Genomic DNA, 13,805 nt, shown 5'->3' on the forward strand with positions numbered 1-13,805 from the left:
ATTCTTTGCAGAGGGTCCACAGCACCCTGTGGGGGGATGGCAGGGGTGCCTTCTGAAACACCAGCTGCCTCAGGGGAATCCATGGCTCAGGTCTCAGGTCATCTGCCCAGGCTGGAAAGAGAACAAGGACAGCTAAGAACAGGATCTGGGACAAGAGCATGGAACCAACTGTCCCTAACCCACCTCTGACAGAACTCTGGACATAGGCCTGGACAAAGCAAGATTTCTCAAACTCTTCCATCTTCCAGACAAATACTGAGGACAGAAGGAATGAGTGCTGGGGCCGGGACTGAGGCCGTACAGTAGACCATGTCTGCTACCTTTTCCTCCGAGCCCATCCCATATGTTTTGTTCTGACACCCGCTGCCCTTGGCTACTGGAACAGCTTGGCTCACATAGGTAGAGAGCAGGAAGTGATTGGGAATTTACGGCCTCTCCCTGTAGGCTTTGTCCAAAGTCTGACAGGCATGAAAGTCCGGCCCTCTGGCCTTGAGTGGAGACAACTCTAGGCCTAGTGTACGCCCTGGGATCCTCCTGGGATCAGGCTGAAGCTGCCCTCTGCAGACTTTGCTTGAAATCTCACCCTCCCTTGGCTTCCTCCCCTTCCCTGTCCTGCTTCCTGACGTCCTTGCTGGTCTCCCCTGAGGGCACTTCTTGATGATTGCTTGCTTACGAATCCTTATCTCTAAGGCAGCTTCTGGAAATGAACGGGCAGCATCTGGGATTTAAAACATTCATGCACATTGTACATTCTGCCTCATAATATACTTGTGGGTTTTAATCTAAAAATATTATCTGTAAATACTCAAGTTTTGCCCTCAAGCCTTCAAGTAAGAGGCTCCAAGATGTGAGTGTGGCTCAAGCATCCCTGCACACCCCACCGTGTATCCCAAATGGAGCCATGGGGGCAGGCAGGGTGGTGGTCTGTGGTGCTCTGACTGACCCCAACTGTCCTGTCCACTCCTCTCCCCACATGGAAACCCCAGCCACACAGGTAGACCACACAGCACGCTGGCCTCTAACCTTGTTCAGATTTCTTTATTGAAAAATTAAAGTCATAAGCTCTGTATATAAATACAATGACACTGCTGGTCACCTGCAAGGCCTCTGGGATAGGCTGGGGGTGCAGAGGGAAGCTGGGGCCTTGGGGTCCCCAGGGGCATGGGGAGGGAAATAAATAATAAATACCATGGGGGATAAGGAGCCAGGAGGAATGGGGGTGTAAATGGGGAGGTGCTCGATGCTTATTTGTGGCACTAAAGGTCCTGCAAGATTCCCCTGGTTGGGGGCCGTGTCCACGAACTCTCAAGTGACTTCACTTTGGACAAAGGCTCAGGCATCTGGGGATGGGCTGGGTCCTAACTGGAGGGGGGACAGTAGTGCCCCCAACCCAACCTGGAGAAACCAGCGCTCTGCCCTTCCTTTTCCTTTCTTCCTGTCTTGCAACCCACTTGTCTTGGGCGCCTACTGTGTACCCAGTACAGCACCAGTTCCTGACCTGACCTTCTATTTGCCTTGCCCTGCTCTCTTCCTCTCCCAGTTCTGGTCCAGTGGGCTGGGATGGAGGGGGGATGTCTTCCTGCTACCCTGGCCATGCAGCCCCAACCCCGCAAGGAGCTTGATGAAGCCAACGGTGGGAAGGGACTGGAACCAGGGGCTGGGTAGTGGTGCGAGGCCCTCAGGCCTTGGCCTCTAGAGCATCACATTGAACTCAGTGACCAGAAAGTCGATGTAGTCACGGTCCTTGGTCTTGAAGGCCTCGGCGATAATGCGGGCGGCCTCCCGGTGCTCCTTGCCCCGAAGCGTCAGCCCATTCACTTCCAGGATCACGTGGCCCACCTTGAGCTGCCCACAGTTGTGAGCTGAGCCGCCTCTCTGCAGGGAGGAGACACAGGGCATGGGGTGCCCAAGGGTTAGACAGGCCTGGCTTTGACCACCCACTGGGTCAGTCCTAACACTGCCAAGCAGGCAGCTACAATCTGGGTGGCCACTGCTCAGATTAGGAAAATTGAGGCCCAGAAGATCAAAGGTGACATAAGCCTAGGAGTGCTGTATTACCCATGGGAGTTGCAAAACCCTGGAGATGCTGAGAAAGGGCCTTTTGTGGCTAGGGAGAGATGGCAAGTGGGGCCCCGGGGACATACCTGAATAGTGACAATCCTAGGCAGGGGCTGGCGGGTGTTGGCGCCACCCTCGATGGCAATGCCAAGGGTGGCCGCACTTTTCTTCACACGGACCAGAGTGGACGTGGGCTCCAGGAGTCCAGGCTGTGGGTGTGAGGAAAGACACTACTGAGGCCTTCGCAGTTGGCAGGCCTGGCCAGGGGGCTTGGCTGGGCCGGGCCGTGACACCTCCCCGGGTCAGCAGAGCTCAGGCTCCAGCCCTGTGTCGGGAGTCTCAGGCGTGCCACGCGCCAAGCCAAGTACTTGTGTTCTCGGCTCTTTAATCTTCACCAAAATCCCTGAGGCTCGGGAGGTTAAGGAGCTTGCCTAAGGCTGCCTGGTGGTGGCATCAGGACTTTAATCCGGACCTGACTCCGAAGACTGTCTCAGGCACCTGGTCATGTCAAAACCGAGGGGAGATTAAAGATTCCCAAGACCGGCCGGGCGCGGTGGCTCACGCCTATAATCCCAGCACTTTGGGAGGCCGAGGCGGGCGGATCACGAGGTCAGGAGATCGAGACCATCCTGGCTAACACAGTGAAACCCCATCTCTACTAAAAATACAAAAAATTAGCCAGGCGTGGTGGCGGGTGCCTGCAGTCCCAGCTACTCGGGAGGCTGAGGCAGGAGAATGGCGTGAACCCGGGAGGCAGAGCTTGCAGTGAGCTGAGATGGCGCCATTGTACTCCAGCCTGGGTGACAGAGTGAGACTCCATCTCAAAAGAAAAAAGAAAAAAAAGGTTCCCAAGACCAACCTCAGCCTCAGCCCCTAGTGTTAGTGCAAAGACAGAGCTGAAACTGGGCCTCCAGATTCCTAAACCAGTGCTCCACCGGGACGTCCAAATCTCTTCAGTGATGGGGAGCTCACTACCTCCCCTTGTGGTCACTTGCCAAGCTGAGGCCAGGTTCTGGGACCTCCCATTCTGTACCTGGGGCCCCTGTTCCTCTCGGCCCTTTGCATCCTCCTCCTCCTGGCTCACCGGTTTGTTGGCCCCGTCTGTGGGCCTCTCGTTCCGAGGCAGCTCCCTGCTACTCCTGCTCTTGGTGGACGCCGACTGCCTGCCTCGGCCTGGGGCACTGGCCTCTGCCTCGCCAGCATCCACACCACTGTCCTCGCTTAGAGTCTGCCCGCTGTCTGAAAGCTGGGAGAGCGTAGAGGCTGCTGGAGAGGGGAAAAGGAAGAGAGAAGCAGCTTATATAGCTGGGGTCAGGGAGGGCTGCCGGGAGGCAGTGATGGAGATGGAGGCTGGAAGGCTTTGGGAATTCCCCAGGTAAAGATGGGGGAAGGAAGGAAGAGATCATGGCGCTGGAGGGCAGGTCCACTCCCTGCCACCCTCTCCACCTACTCAGGACCTGTCCTTTCAACCAGACCTGGCCTGAAGGCTGTGACTTCCAGGACATCTGCCTGGATCTTCCAGTTCTCAGCTGCTGGTGTAATGATTAAAACAGAGGTCAGGAGGCAAACCCAGCACACGGATGTGGATGTTATCTTTGTTTTAAAACTCACATAATGCTATCAATTTTTAATGATGAACCAACACATTTAAATTAGAAGATTTCATGTAAGTAATTTCTAGCTTCCCAAGAATAAAAGAGAAATTCTGCCACACCTGGCCCGTACCCCTGCGCGACCCCTGCCTGAGCCGAGTGGCGGGCACATGCCTTCCAGCCACCAGTCAGCTTCACTATGTGTGTAACAGCCCGGCCCCTGAGTGTGAGACCCTACATTAAGAACACACACTCTGGAGTCTGGCAGGTCAGCTTTGAATTCCCACTGACCAGCTGTGCACGCCTGGGCAAGTAACGGAGCCTCTCTAAGCCTCCTACGTTCTCCTTCTAATACAGAAATGATGGTGCCTAACCACTGGGGTGACTGTAAAAACTCACAGATCTGATGTATAGAATGGAGCAGTCAAGGGAATAGACTTGTGCTAGCCTGCCTGGCTCCAGGCTGTGGGTTCTTGATCTAGGGTTTCAAACTCAGGGCCCGGCTGTGATACACATAGTGAAGCAGCGTGCGTTGACTGCCCACCACTCGGCTCAGGCAGCGGCCATGCCGGGGTTCAGGCCAGGGGTGGCGGAATTTCTCTTTTTTTCTTGGTAAGCTAGAAATTACTACTTTCTCTCTCTCTCTCTCTCTCTCTCTTTTTTTTTTTTTTTTGTTGAGACAGCTTCTCACTCTGTCGCCCAGGCTGGAGTCCAGTGGTGCAATCTTGGCTTACTGCGACCTCCACCTCCCAGGTTCCAGCGATCCTCCCACCTCAGTCTTCTGAGTAGCTGGGACCATAGGTGCTCACCACCACACCTGGCTAATTATTGTATCGTTAGTAGAAATGGGGCTTTCACCAAGTTGCCCAGGCTCCTGAGGTCGAACTCCTTGACCTCAAATGACCTGCCCGTCTCGGCCTCCCAAAGTGCTGGGATTACAGGCATGAGCCACTGCACCCAGCCAGAAATGACTAATTTCTATGTCTCAGTTTGTTCATTCATAAAATGGGGATAATAATAGTACGAACCTCATAGGGCTACCGGGAGGATTCAATGAGTTAATACCATAGGCAAGGCCCTTTGAACGCTGGCACATACAAAGTGCTTATTGTTAGTGCGGCTGTCAGCTCTTACTATCCCTGTGTGTCCAGCTCAGTGCCAGCTCTAGAGGCAGCAGTGATCCATCGGTGACAGCCCTGGGTCTTCTCACCTCATCTGCCTGCTCTCCCTCAGCTGCCTGCCCTCACTAAGCCGTGAGCGCCAGGGCCCTGCATTTTGCATCTTGGTCTGTGCAGGCACTCAGGGAACGTCCTATGGGTCCCATGTATCACTGTAGCCACAAGATGGCAGCAAAATCCAACAAAATGCTCCAAACTCACAGGAGGGCGAGCCACCGCTTTCAGGGTGGGGAAGACGGCTCTGCCCTTCCCTCTACCTCCCAGCCCATGTCCTTTAGCAAACCGGGGCACAGTATCATCTGGTCTCCCCAAGATTCTTTCTGCACCCTGACCCTAGACCTGTCAGGGATCCAGAGACTGCCACTTCAGTTTCCACCTTTCACCCCAGCATCTACTCCCGGCCAGGCCGTGGGGGACAGGAAGAGAAGCCACCTCTGCCCTCCACGAGTTCAGTCTTCCTGGTGAATGCAGGGTGGCCAGGGTCGAGGGAGCTAGAGAAGGCGCCCCAACCCTCGCAGCAACCTGGCAGGATTGTCACTGTTATCTCCATTTTGTGATGCGGAAAGCAAGGTGTAGACGGCAGCTTGTCCACAGTCACACAGCTAGTCAGTGGCAGAGCCGGGATTCAAACTGGGGTCTCCAACTCCCTTCACCACTCTGGCCCTGAGCCCCCTCAACAAGTAGCTGGTCCCACCCTTCACTGTGTCATCAGGTAGACTGACCCGGAGAGGACAGGGACCCCCAAGGACCACAGAGCTTGGCCTTGCTGTACTCACTGCGCGTCTGCGGCAGTGCCCTCACTTCATTGACGTCTGGCTCGCTGTCGGGGCGGTGGACCTCCACCATGACAAAGTGCTGGTTTGTGCCTGTCTGGTCCGGGTGGCCAGAGGGCGATGGCGGTGGAAGGCAGTCCCCAGCCACTGTGGCCTCTGCAGAGGGGCTTTTCAGGTGCGGGGGTGACTGGACCCGCGGGAAGGGGCCGATGGGGTGTTGGTTGACCAGGGCCAGATGGGCATCCAGCAGCCTCTTGGAGCTGGGGTTGGCAGGGGAAACGGAGGCATAGACGGGGGAGGAGGGCGAGTCCTGGGCAGAGGAGGTCCCTGGGGTGAGTGCGGTGCCCGCCGGCGGGCTGCGGTTCTGTGGAGCCGAGAAGACGGTGCCAGAGCAGGAAGGCGTGGAGGAAGGCAGCTGGAGGTCCTCTCTCCCCAGCTTCCCTGGCTGGCCTAGTGGGCGTTCGTTGCCTTGGGCCAGAGGTGGTGGGGGAGGCAGTGGCTTGAGGCTTGACAGCCCCTCGGAGGTGGATCTGACATCATCCTGCCAAAAGACCCAACAGGTGGAGAAGGAGTCAGAACCCATCACGCCTGGAAGAGGGGAGGCCGAGCAGCCGAGTGGTGCCAGGCCCGACTGGAATTCTGTCCCCACTCTGACTGCTCTTGGCCACGCTGCTCTGAATAATGCAACACCTGAGTGGAAAACTTCTCCCCTGCATCTCGGCAGCTGATGAGCGTTGGGATCCTGGCGGGTGTCTCTGGGGACGGCATCATTACCTTTGGGAACTGAAGTTCTTGGCATCAGCCAGAGCTTCTCACAGGGAACAAGACTTTATTAGAGACAGTATGAAGAGGATGGAAATACAAAACATGCATTTATTTGGCTTTTCTTTTTAGGGGGTGATCTTGAGTACCAGAGGCAAGAGGTGTGAAAGGACTGGAGAGAGAATGGACAGGAGGAGATGGATACACGGGCTGGGGTGCTGTGTGGCCTTGGGCAAGACACAACACCTCTCTGAGTGCACCTCTGGGAAATGGGGAAGAGCATACCTACCCAGCAGAGGTGGCGTGGTGATGTCAAAAGCCACGTGGATACTGTTAGCACAGTGCCCATGCCACAGCAAGTGCACGGTGAGGGGCAGCTACGGACACTGTGACTGCCATTCCCCTCTGCCTAGGTCAACACCGGACACCTGCACAGCTCCAACAGCCTTCCCGGCACCGTCTTAAGGCTTTAATTAATTTACTCCATGCCACATACTTATGGGGTAGGTATGCTATGATCATCATCCACACTTTACTGATTGGGAAACTGAGGCAGAGAGAGGCTAACAAACTTGGTCAAAGTCATACTGTGGCCAGTCAGCCTGACGGCCCCGCCTGAAGTCACCAGAGGTAAGCGATCCTGGTGCCTGCTAGAGATGCTAGAACGGTGCGCTCGTGCACAGACCTGTAGCTGGGTGTGAGAGCTCATGGCAGAGGCCTCTGTCTCCTTGCCACCCTTTCTCTGTGGCTGTCATGGAGAGGAGAGAGCCTCCAGGGTCTGGGCACACCAGGGAGAGCAGAACCAAAGGGCCAGCCAGGGCCTTACCACGGACACGTCTGGGAGGGCATTGACACTGCCCTGGACAGCCTCGCCGGTTTCCTCCAGGTCCAGAGTGTTCTAGAAATGGACAAGAAAGCAAAGTGAGCAAACAGAAGCTGAGAAGGGAAAACTGGTTTGTTCTCCAGCACACCAAAATCGAGGAAGTCTTAGGACACCTCCATGTGGTTCATGTGAGCCCTGACATACCTCACTTCATTGAAATTCACTTTACCCATTAAAATGAAGGTCAATTTCATTGCTGCTGGTCACTTTGAAGTTAAATTTTCTTTGGGACTTTCTGATCACTTTCAGGCATCCCCTGAACTGCCAGAGATGCTGGGGTGTCTCCAGCCTGGGCTGGGAATTCCTGGATTTGGCCATGAGTGCTGTGCTCCACACAGTCATGCCTCCAAAACCCAAGGCCTCTCTCCACCACTTGCTGATGAATCCCAGGAAGGTGTGAAAATGGCAAGAGAGAAGTGGGTGGGGAGAGTCTCTCCCTTTTCTAAATTCTAATGGTTTTCATCCCAAGGTGGTGGTTTAAGGTTTAAACGGACCTTATTTTGCAAAAAACATCTTTTTCTTTCCTCCCTTCCCAATTCACAAGAAGAAACCCAATGGCCCCTTAAGTGACACTGGGCTGCCAAAAGGCCATTTGTGGGCCATCTATGGGGGGCCCATCGGAGTCTCTCTCTGAGCTGGGCTCTCTTGAGGGCTAAGGGAGCCGGTTCTCTCTGTCCCAGAGCCCAGAATGCAGAAGAGCTTCCGCCACTGTGATGATTAGCTTTGCATGTCAACTTGACTGGGCTAAGGGATGCCGAGATAGCTGGTAAAACATTATTTCTGGGTGTGTCTGTGAAGGTGTTTCCAGGAGAGATCAGCATCTGAATGGGTGGACTGGGCAAAACTCACCCTCCCCAATGTGGGTGGGCCTCATCCAATCCACTACGGGCCTGAACAGAACAGAAAGGCAGAGGAAGGGAAAATTTGCCTGCTCTTCTAGAGCTGAGATATCCATCTCCTCCTCCCTCAGACACCGGAGCTCATGGTTACTGGGTCTTTGGACTTGGATTAAAACAAAACCACCAGCTTTCCCGGGCCTCCAACTTGCAGATGGCAGATCCTGGGACTTCTCAACCTCCATCACTGTGTGGACCAATCCCACACAATAGAGTGTATCCGATTGCCTCTCTTTCTCTGGAGAACGCTGATGGCTACATCAACACTTGGCTGAGGTCTCAACTGCAGTGTTCATCAGTACTGAGCAGTCTCTGAAGCTCCAGGCTGATAAGGGGCTGGGGACACAGAGGAGGTGAGACACCACCCCTGCCATTGGTAGCTCAGAGACAATGGAGGTAAGTCGACAAGCAAACAAACAACAGGGCGACTGCAGAGAGAGCATTCAGTGGGCAAACACAGGCATATAACGCAATCAGGGAAGGGGTTATCAAGGAAGGCTTCCTGGAGGACGGGGCACAACTCAAAGCTAGGTCTTATGAGTAAGCAGAGCAAAGAAGGGAATGATAGGTGTTTCAGACAGAGGAAAGGGTGTAAAGCAGGAATGGAGACAGGAGGTTTGAGAATCCCCGAGCAGCTCCACAGAAGTCAAGCATGGAGCTCTTGGACTTAAGCCTGAGGGCAGTGGGTTGCCATGGAGATGTGGTCAAGTTTGCCTTCTACAAAGATCCCCTTTGCTCCCCAGCCAGGCTGGAACACCACGGACATGTCAGCCTTCACACTGGCTGTTGTCTCTGCCTGCAACTCTTCTGCTTGGCTATCCATCCACGAGCCATGCTGTTGCTCACCTCCTTCAAGACCTAATGCACTTGTCACCTCCTCGATGAGGTGTACCCTTACCACCCCGGCTAAAATCATAACCTTCCCCTCACCCCACCCCACCTTTCTTTATTTTTCTCCTCCTCATTGAGCGCCATCTCCACCCAGCAGCCAGGGAGTCATCCCGGAAACATATGTCAGGTCTCTGCAGCCCAGGACCCCCAAGGCCTCTTCATCTCAGTTGAAGGAAGTTCCAAACCCCACACTCACTGTGCCTACATGACTGGGCCCTTTCCTGCTACTCCTTCGACATCGAGGACTCAATCCTGCCCCAGGGCCTTTGCACCTGCCACTCTCTCTCTGCACCACACTGTGGTTCATTCCCTCACTTTGTTTAGTTCCTCGGCGAGGGCGGAGCCCTGTCTAAAACAGCACTGCCCCACCGCCATCCCTGTCTATCCCCTGCTCCTGCTTCGGTTTTCTGTGTAACGCCTATCACCATCTGACTTTATACTCTTTGCATACTGTCTGTCTCTCCCAATAGGTTATAAACTCTGAGAAGGCAGGATGCGCAACTACTTGGTCCTCACTCTCTCCTCAGTGTTCAGAACAGTGGCTGCTGGATAAATATTTACTAAGCAAACTGATGAATCCATGAATGAATGGCAGGATGAATGAATCAATCAATCACTCTAGCCATCATTGGAGGAGGCCAGAGCAGGCAGGGAATTGAGGGGGGTGGTGCAGCAGGTCACTGCGGTGAGCAGTAATGAATGTTTGAGTGATGTGAAGGCAGCAGGTGGGGACAGAAGGCACTCCTGACGCCACACCCCTAAGACAGAGAGAAGCCAGTCATGCCGCACAGATCCCTATCTCAACCCACGGGATGCTTGCTTGGGCCTTCCGGGTCAGATCCCTGCAAACTCAGAGCTCCTCATCTGGTCTCATGATGCCTCAGGGGCAGAGTCAGGCAGGGGCAACTGCCCCCACCTCCCCACAAAGTTGAGGCTTACATGCAAACCTTGGTCCTGACCTGTTAACTGCAGACTGCCCCACAGCAAGCTGCTGCTGACAGTCCCTGTGACGCAAGCACGGTGCATGGTGGTTGGGGGGATTCTTTCAAAAGGGGGAGGGCGATCAGGCTGCTCTCTCACTCACTGATTAGTGACACTGGTTCTGGCTCTGCCACCTCTGAGGCTTCTTTGAGCTCACACCCAGTTCTGCTGCTTGCAGCTGAGTGATGGCGGGTAAATCCTTCCTCTGTAAAACAGGTTAACAGCAAAACCTGCCTTATGCAGCAGATATGTGAACACAAAGCGCTCAGAATGGGGTCTGGCACAGTGTACGAGGCAGGTGACTGTTACATGCATCGGGAGATTGGGAGGCCTTGCAATCTGCCCCAGCAAGAGAATGAACTGTGAGACGTGTCCTGGCCCACATGACAACTAGGATGGAAAGGAACAGCAGCCGTCTCACACCACCTCCCTCCTCCAAGACCATAATGAGTCCAATGCTCCCTGGAAGTAGTCCAGCCAGGCGCGTTAAGGTGCACAGTGAGGCAGTGTTTGCCATGCAATCACTTCCTCAGGCTCAACATTCATGGCCCTGGCATCAGCAGGAGGCACAGAGAGGGGTCAGAGCCTCAGAGGTATCTACAGCAAAGACAAGGGGAGCCACTGCCCCCTGCCCCAGGAATTCGACCTGCAGCTGATCCTGGGGGAAGCCGGGGTTGGGCTCAGATGACAGTACGTGGTGGGACCCATGCCGTCGCATTCTGCCCTGCTCTGGCGCATCAGGGACTTTGCACATTCAGCTGTGCAGGAAGCTCTTATCAGGCAGCCATGACTTTCCAGGGAAGCTCAGGGAGGGTATGACTTTTTCCCGGAAAGGGTATTAGAGAACTACAAAGGACCTGCTGTGTGCCAGGCCCCGTGCTGGGTGTTTTACTTGTATTACCTCGTTTGATCCTCCCAACGACCTTGTGAGGCAGGCACTAGGATTGTCCCTTGTCACATCGATTACTCCTAAAGTTCAGAGAGGGAAGTGACTTGTCCGAGGTCATCTGACCATTCTACAGAAGGTCAGGTTTCTAACCTGGGTCTGGGTCACCCCAAAGCCCATGCTGCACTATCCCTGTCCAGAAATGGACAGGACCCTGATGTCATAGGAACCTGAGGCCCCCATGAGCAACCCTCTTGGAAATGAGAGAGAAGGCAGCCATAGCTGGCCCTGGCCTCAGCCTCATTCCCTGCTACTAACTGCATCCTGGGGGCATGGCAGGTGGAGATGGAGGGTTGGGAGGGTGAGGGGTAGACGAGGGATGAATATCCAGCCCTGTCGGGGAGGCCTGAAGTGGAGCAAATGGCAGACGGGCTGCAGCCCAGCCCTCAGAGCCCAGCCCTGCCAGACTCCATCTGCTGAATCCAGACGCTCAGGAGTCCCGAGTCCCCGAGCCATGTTCCTTACGCATCTGAAATAGCTGCAGACAGCCGGCTAAGAACCCGGGGGATGCGTCAGCAGAAACGCCTGCGGAACGGGCTTCCAGAGGAGGCTCAAGGTCAGAGCTCATGCAGGAGCTGGGCCTATTTACTTTCGCCACCACCCACACACAATCACAGCCACCTGGGCCCCCTCCCCCCGCATCCACTGAGGCCAGAGCCTCAATGAGGGCCTAGACCTGGTGGCTCCATTAATCCTGCCAGATGCGACCCTTCACCCAGTCTACAGCTGAGGTGACTGAAGATCAGAGAGGGAAGGTCACCTGTGCAAGGTCACACAGTAAGGACGGGGCAGAAAGCTGAACTCTATTAAAAAGGCCTGACTCCATATCCCCGACAAAAACCTGCTTCCCATAAGAGCCAAGATGACCTGCTGCCATTGTTCTTCCACCTCCTTCCTCAAACCTGTGGCAGTTCAGGAAATTCCCTTTTTTTTCAGAGAAAAGAACCCCTTATTTCCTGAGGTGGCCAATCAGGGCCCAGATATCACAGACGTGTGGTCTGGGGGGACTGTAAGGGGATGAAATGAACAGAGGCAACCTTTGCAGTGTGGACTCGGGCCAGTAAGGCTCCCCTGCATGACGTCAAACCCTGAGGCTGCCTGGGCACCCCGGGGCCACCTCAGCAAAATGCAGCTTCTCCCTCCCAGCCCTTCTCCTCCCCTCAGCCCAATTCCGGGTTTCTAGGCCTCCTTCCCCTCATTACGATGGGAGGGCTCTTACATAAAGGTGCTATTTCCAGTTCGTTATTCATCATGCCTCTGCACTCTGATGTCAAGCCAACAGGCTCCCCCAACCTCCACCCCAAAATGCACCAGAGACATGAGGCTGAGTGGTTCTTTCTTCATTCCGTATGTAGGGAAACTGAGGCACTGAGTCACAAAGACCTCTGGATGGTCGCCAGTGGGGGCCTAGATTTTGCCTGAAGGGGCTGCTGACAGGAAGGGAGATAAAGGCAGAGGGAGAAAGAACTCAGAGGGATAATAACAGAAAAGAGAGAAAACAGAAGATTCAGCAGAAAAGGCAGAGGCGGAGAGCAATGGAGAGAAACTGAGGAAGCAAAGAAAAGAGCAAGGCAAGGCCGGTGGCACGGCCGGAGCTGGGCTGGGAAGAGGAGCTTGTGACCCCAGGAAAGCCTACGGGGGTAGGGAGATGGAAGGATGGGGATGTGAGCCAGGGAGAGCCAGAAGTCCTGGCATTGCTGGGGGGCAGTGGGGCTCCCCAGAGTGAAGGGGCAGGGGCCAGGGAGTCAGAGATTTGTGGGACAAGACCCTGGAAATGTCAGTCATGCAGGTGGTGACGGGGGATCATTGGACCCGCAATCTCTCCAAGCACAGGGTAAGGGTGTAAGTCTGGGGGCTGAAGGGAAAGGTAAGAGGTGTGGAATGGGAGAAAAATGATCCTGAAAGCAGCTAACTGGGCCCCACACTGGCTGGTGTGGCTGAGATCACGGGAACAGCCTCAACACTGGGCCAGCCCTGTGCTTTTCTACCAGCCTGTCTGTTCTGGCTATCATATTTGACCACCAAATCACAACAGTAGGGAGCTCTTTGGGAAGCTTCTGCATGAAGCCCTCCTGAGATGGGGCAGGAGTCACTGCCTCCTTGCAACGAGGCCTGTGCCCTGCTGAACAGACCAGGTTTCCTCCTGCTAAGCTGAAACCTGCTCCACACCTCCCTCCCTGTGGTCTTAGGAAAAGGACGTCAGTGGAAAGAGAAAGTGACCCAGAATCTCTAGAAGGTTAAGGCAAGCAGAGCCCTCAGGATAAGGCTGGAAACCAGGGCTCCTGGGAGGCAATGCAGGCACCTGAGAACTTGGCTTGGGGAACCATTACATCTTCATTTCCATTAACCTCTAACTGAAAGGCCCTGTTTCCTTTCATTGCTAACAGAGGAAGCAAAGCCTCACAGGAACTGGTCATGGTCACCTACAGAGAGCACCATTCTTTCACGTCACACTCCAGCTGCTGCAGATGTCGCAAATTCCCATTTATGCACCTCTTGGCTTCACAGTTACAGCAGTTACTGACCCACTGCTCGACCCTATTATTGCTGTCCTAAAGTAGCACGTTTTACGATGTGTTTCATATTCTGAAAATTGTATCAGGTATTTCCTCATATAATTTGTCATCCTATGTACTGTATTTTATTTTAAACATTTAAAGCTTTATTCTAAGAAGGGATCCCAGGACTTCACCAGCCTGCCAGAGGGGTCTATGGCACAGAAATGAGGAAGACCCCAGTCCTAAGTCAGTGCTTTGTCCAAGTCCCCCTTTGATAGCTTGGAAAGTCCTCACTCAGAGGACAGCAGGGGCCAGCCCATGTTCAAACAGGCTCTGACCTCCACGGG

The 13,805-nt window shown here is 54.4% G+C and overlaps 1 protein-coding gene across 7 annotated transcripts in view; it reads right to left on the reverse strand.

The window, feature by feature from the left end:
* Window positions 1–1,019: 1,019 nt before the first annotated feature.
* WHRN (whirlin) overlaps window positions 1,020–13,805 on the reverse strand; it is a 102,450-nt gene continuing 89,664 nt past the window's right edge. For 5 of the 7 annotated variants that reach the window (XM_007968303.3, XM_007968298.3, XM_007968304.3 and 2 more), the window contains 5 exons: window positions 7,190–7,261; window positions 5,605–6,142; window positions 3,143–3,324; window positions 2,145–2,267; window positions 1,020–1,875 (listed from right to left, as the gene is read on the reverse strand). In XM_007968303.3, coding sequence (XP_007966494.2) covers window positions 1,693–1,875; window positions 2,145–2,267; window positions 3,143–3,324; window positions 5,605–6,142; window positions 7,190–7,261 — 1,098 coding nt within the window. In that variant the 3' untranslated portion in view covers window positions 1,020–1,692. The remainder of the gene's footprint in view (window positions 1,876–2,144; window positions 2,268–3,142; window positions 3,325–5,604; window positions 6,143–7,189; window positions 7,262–13,805) is intronic. The other 2 variants (XM_007968301.3, XM_007968299.3) reach the window with 1 other exon arrangement.

Source organism: Chlorocebus sabaeus, chromosome 12 (assembly GCF_047675955.1).
Source record: "Chlorocebus sabaeus isolate Y175 chromosome 12, mChlSab1.0.hap1, whole genome shotgun sequence".
In the NCBI taxonomy this organism is placed as follows: domain Eukaryota; kingdom Metazoa; phylum Chordata; class Mammalia; order Primates; family Cercopithecidae; genus Chlorocebus; species Chlorocebus sabaeus.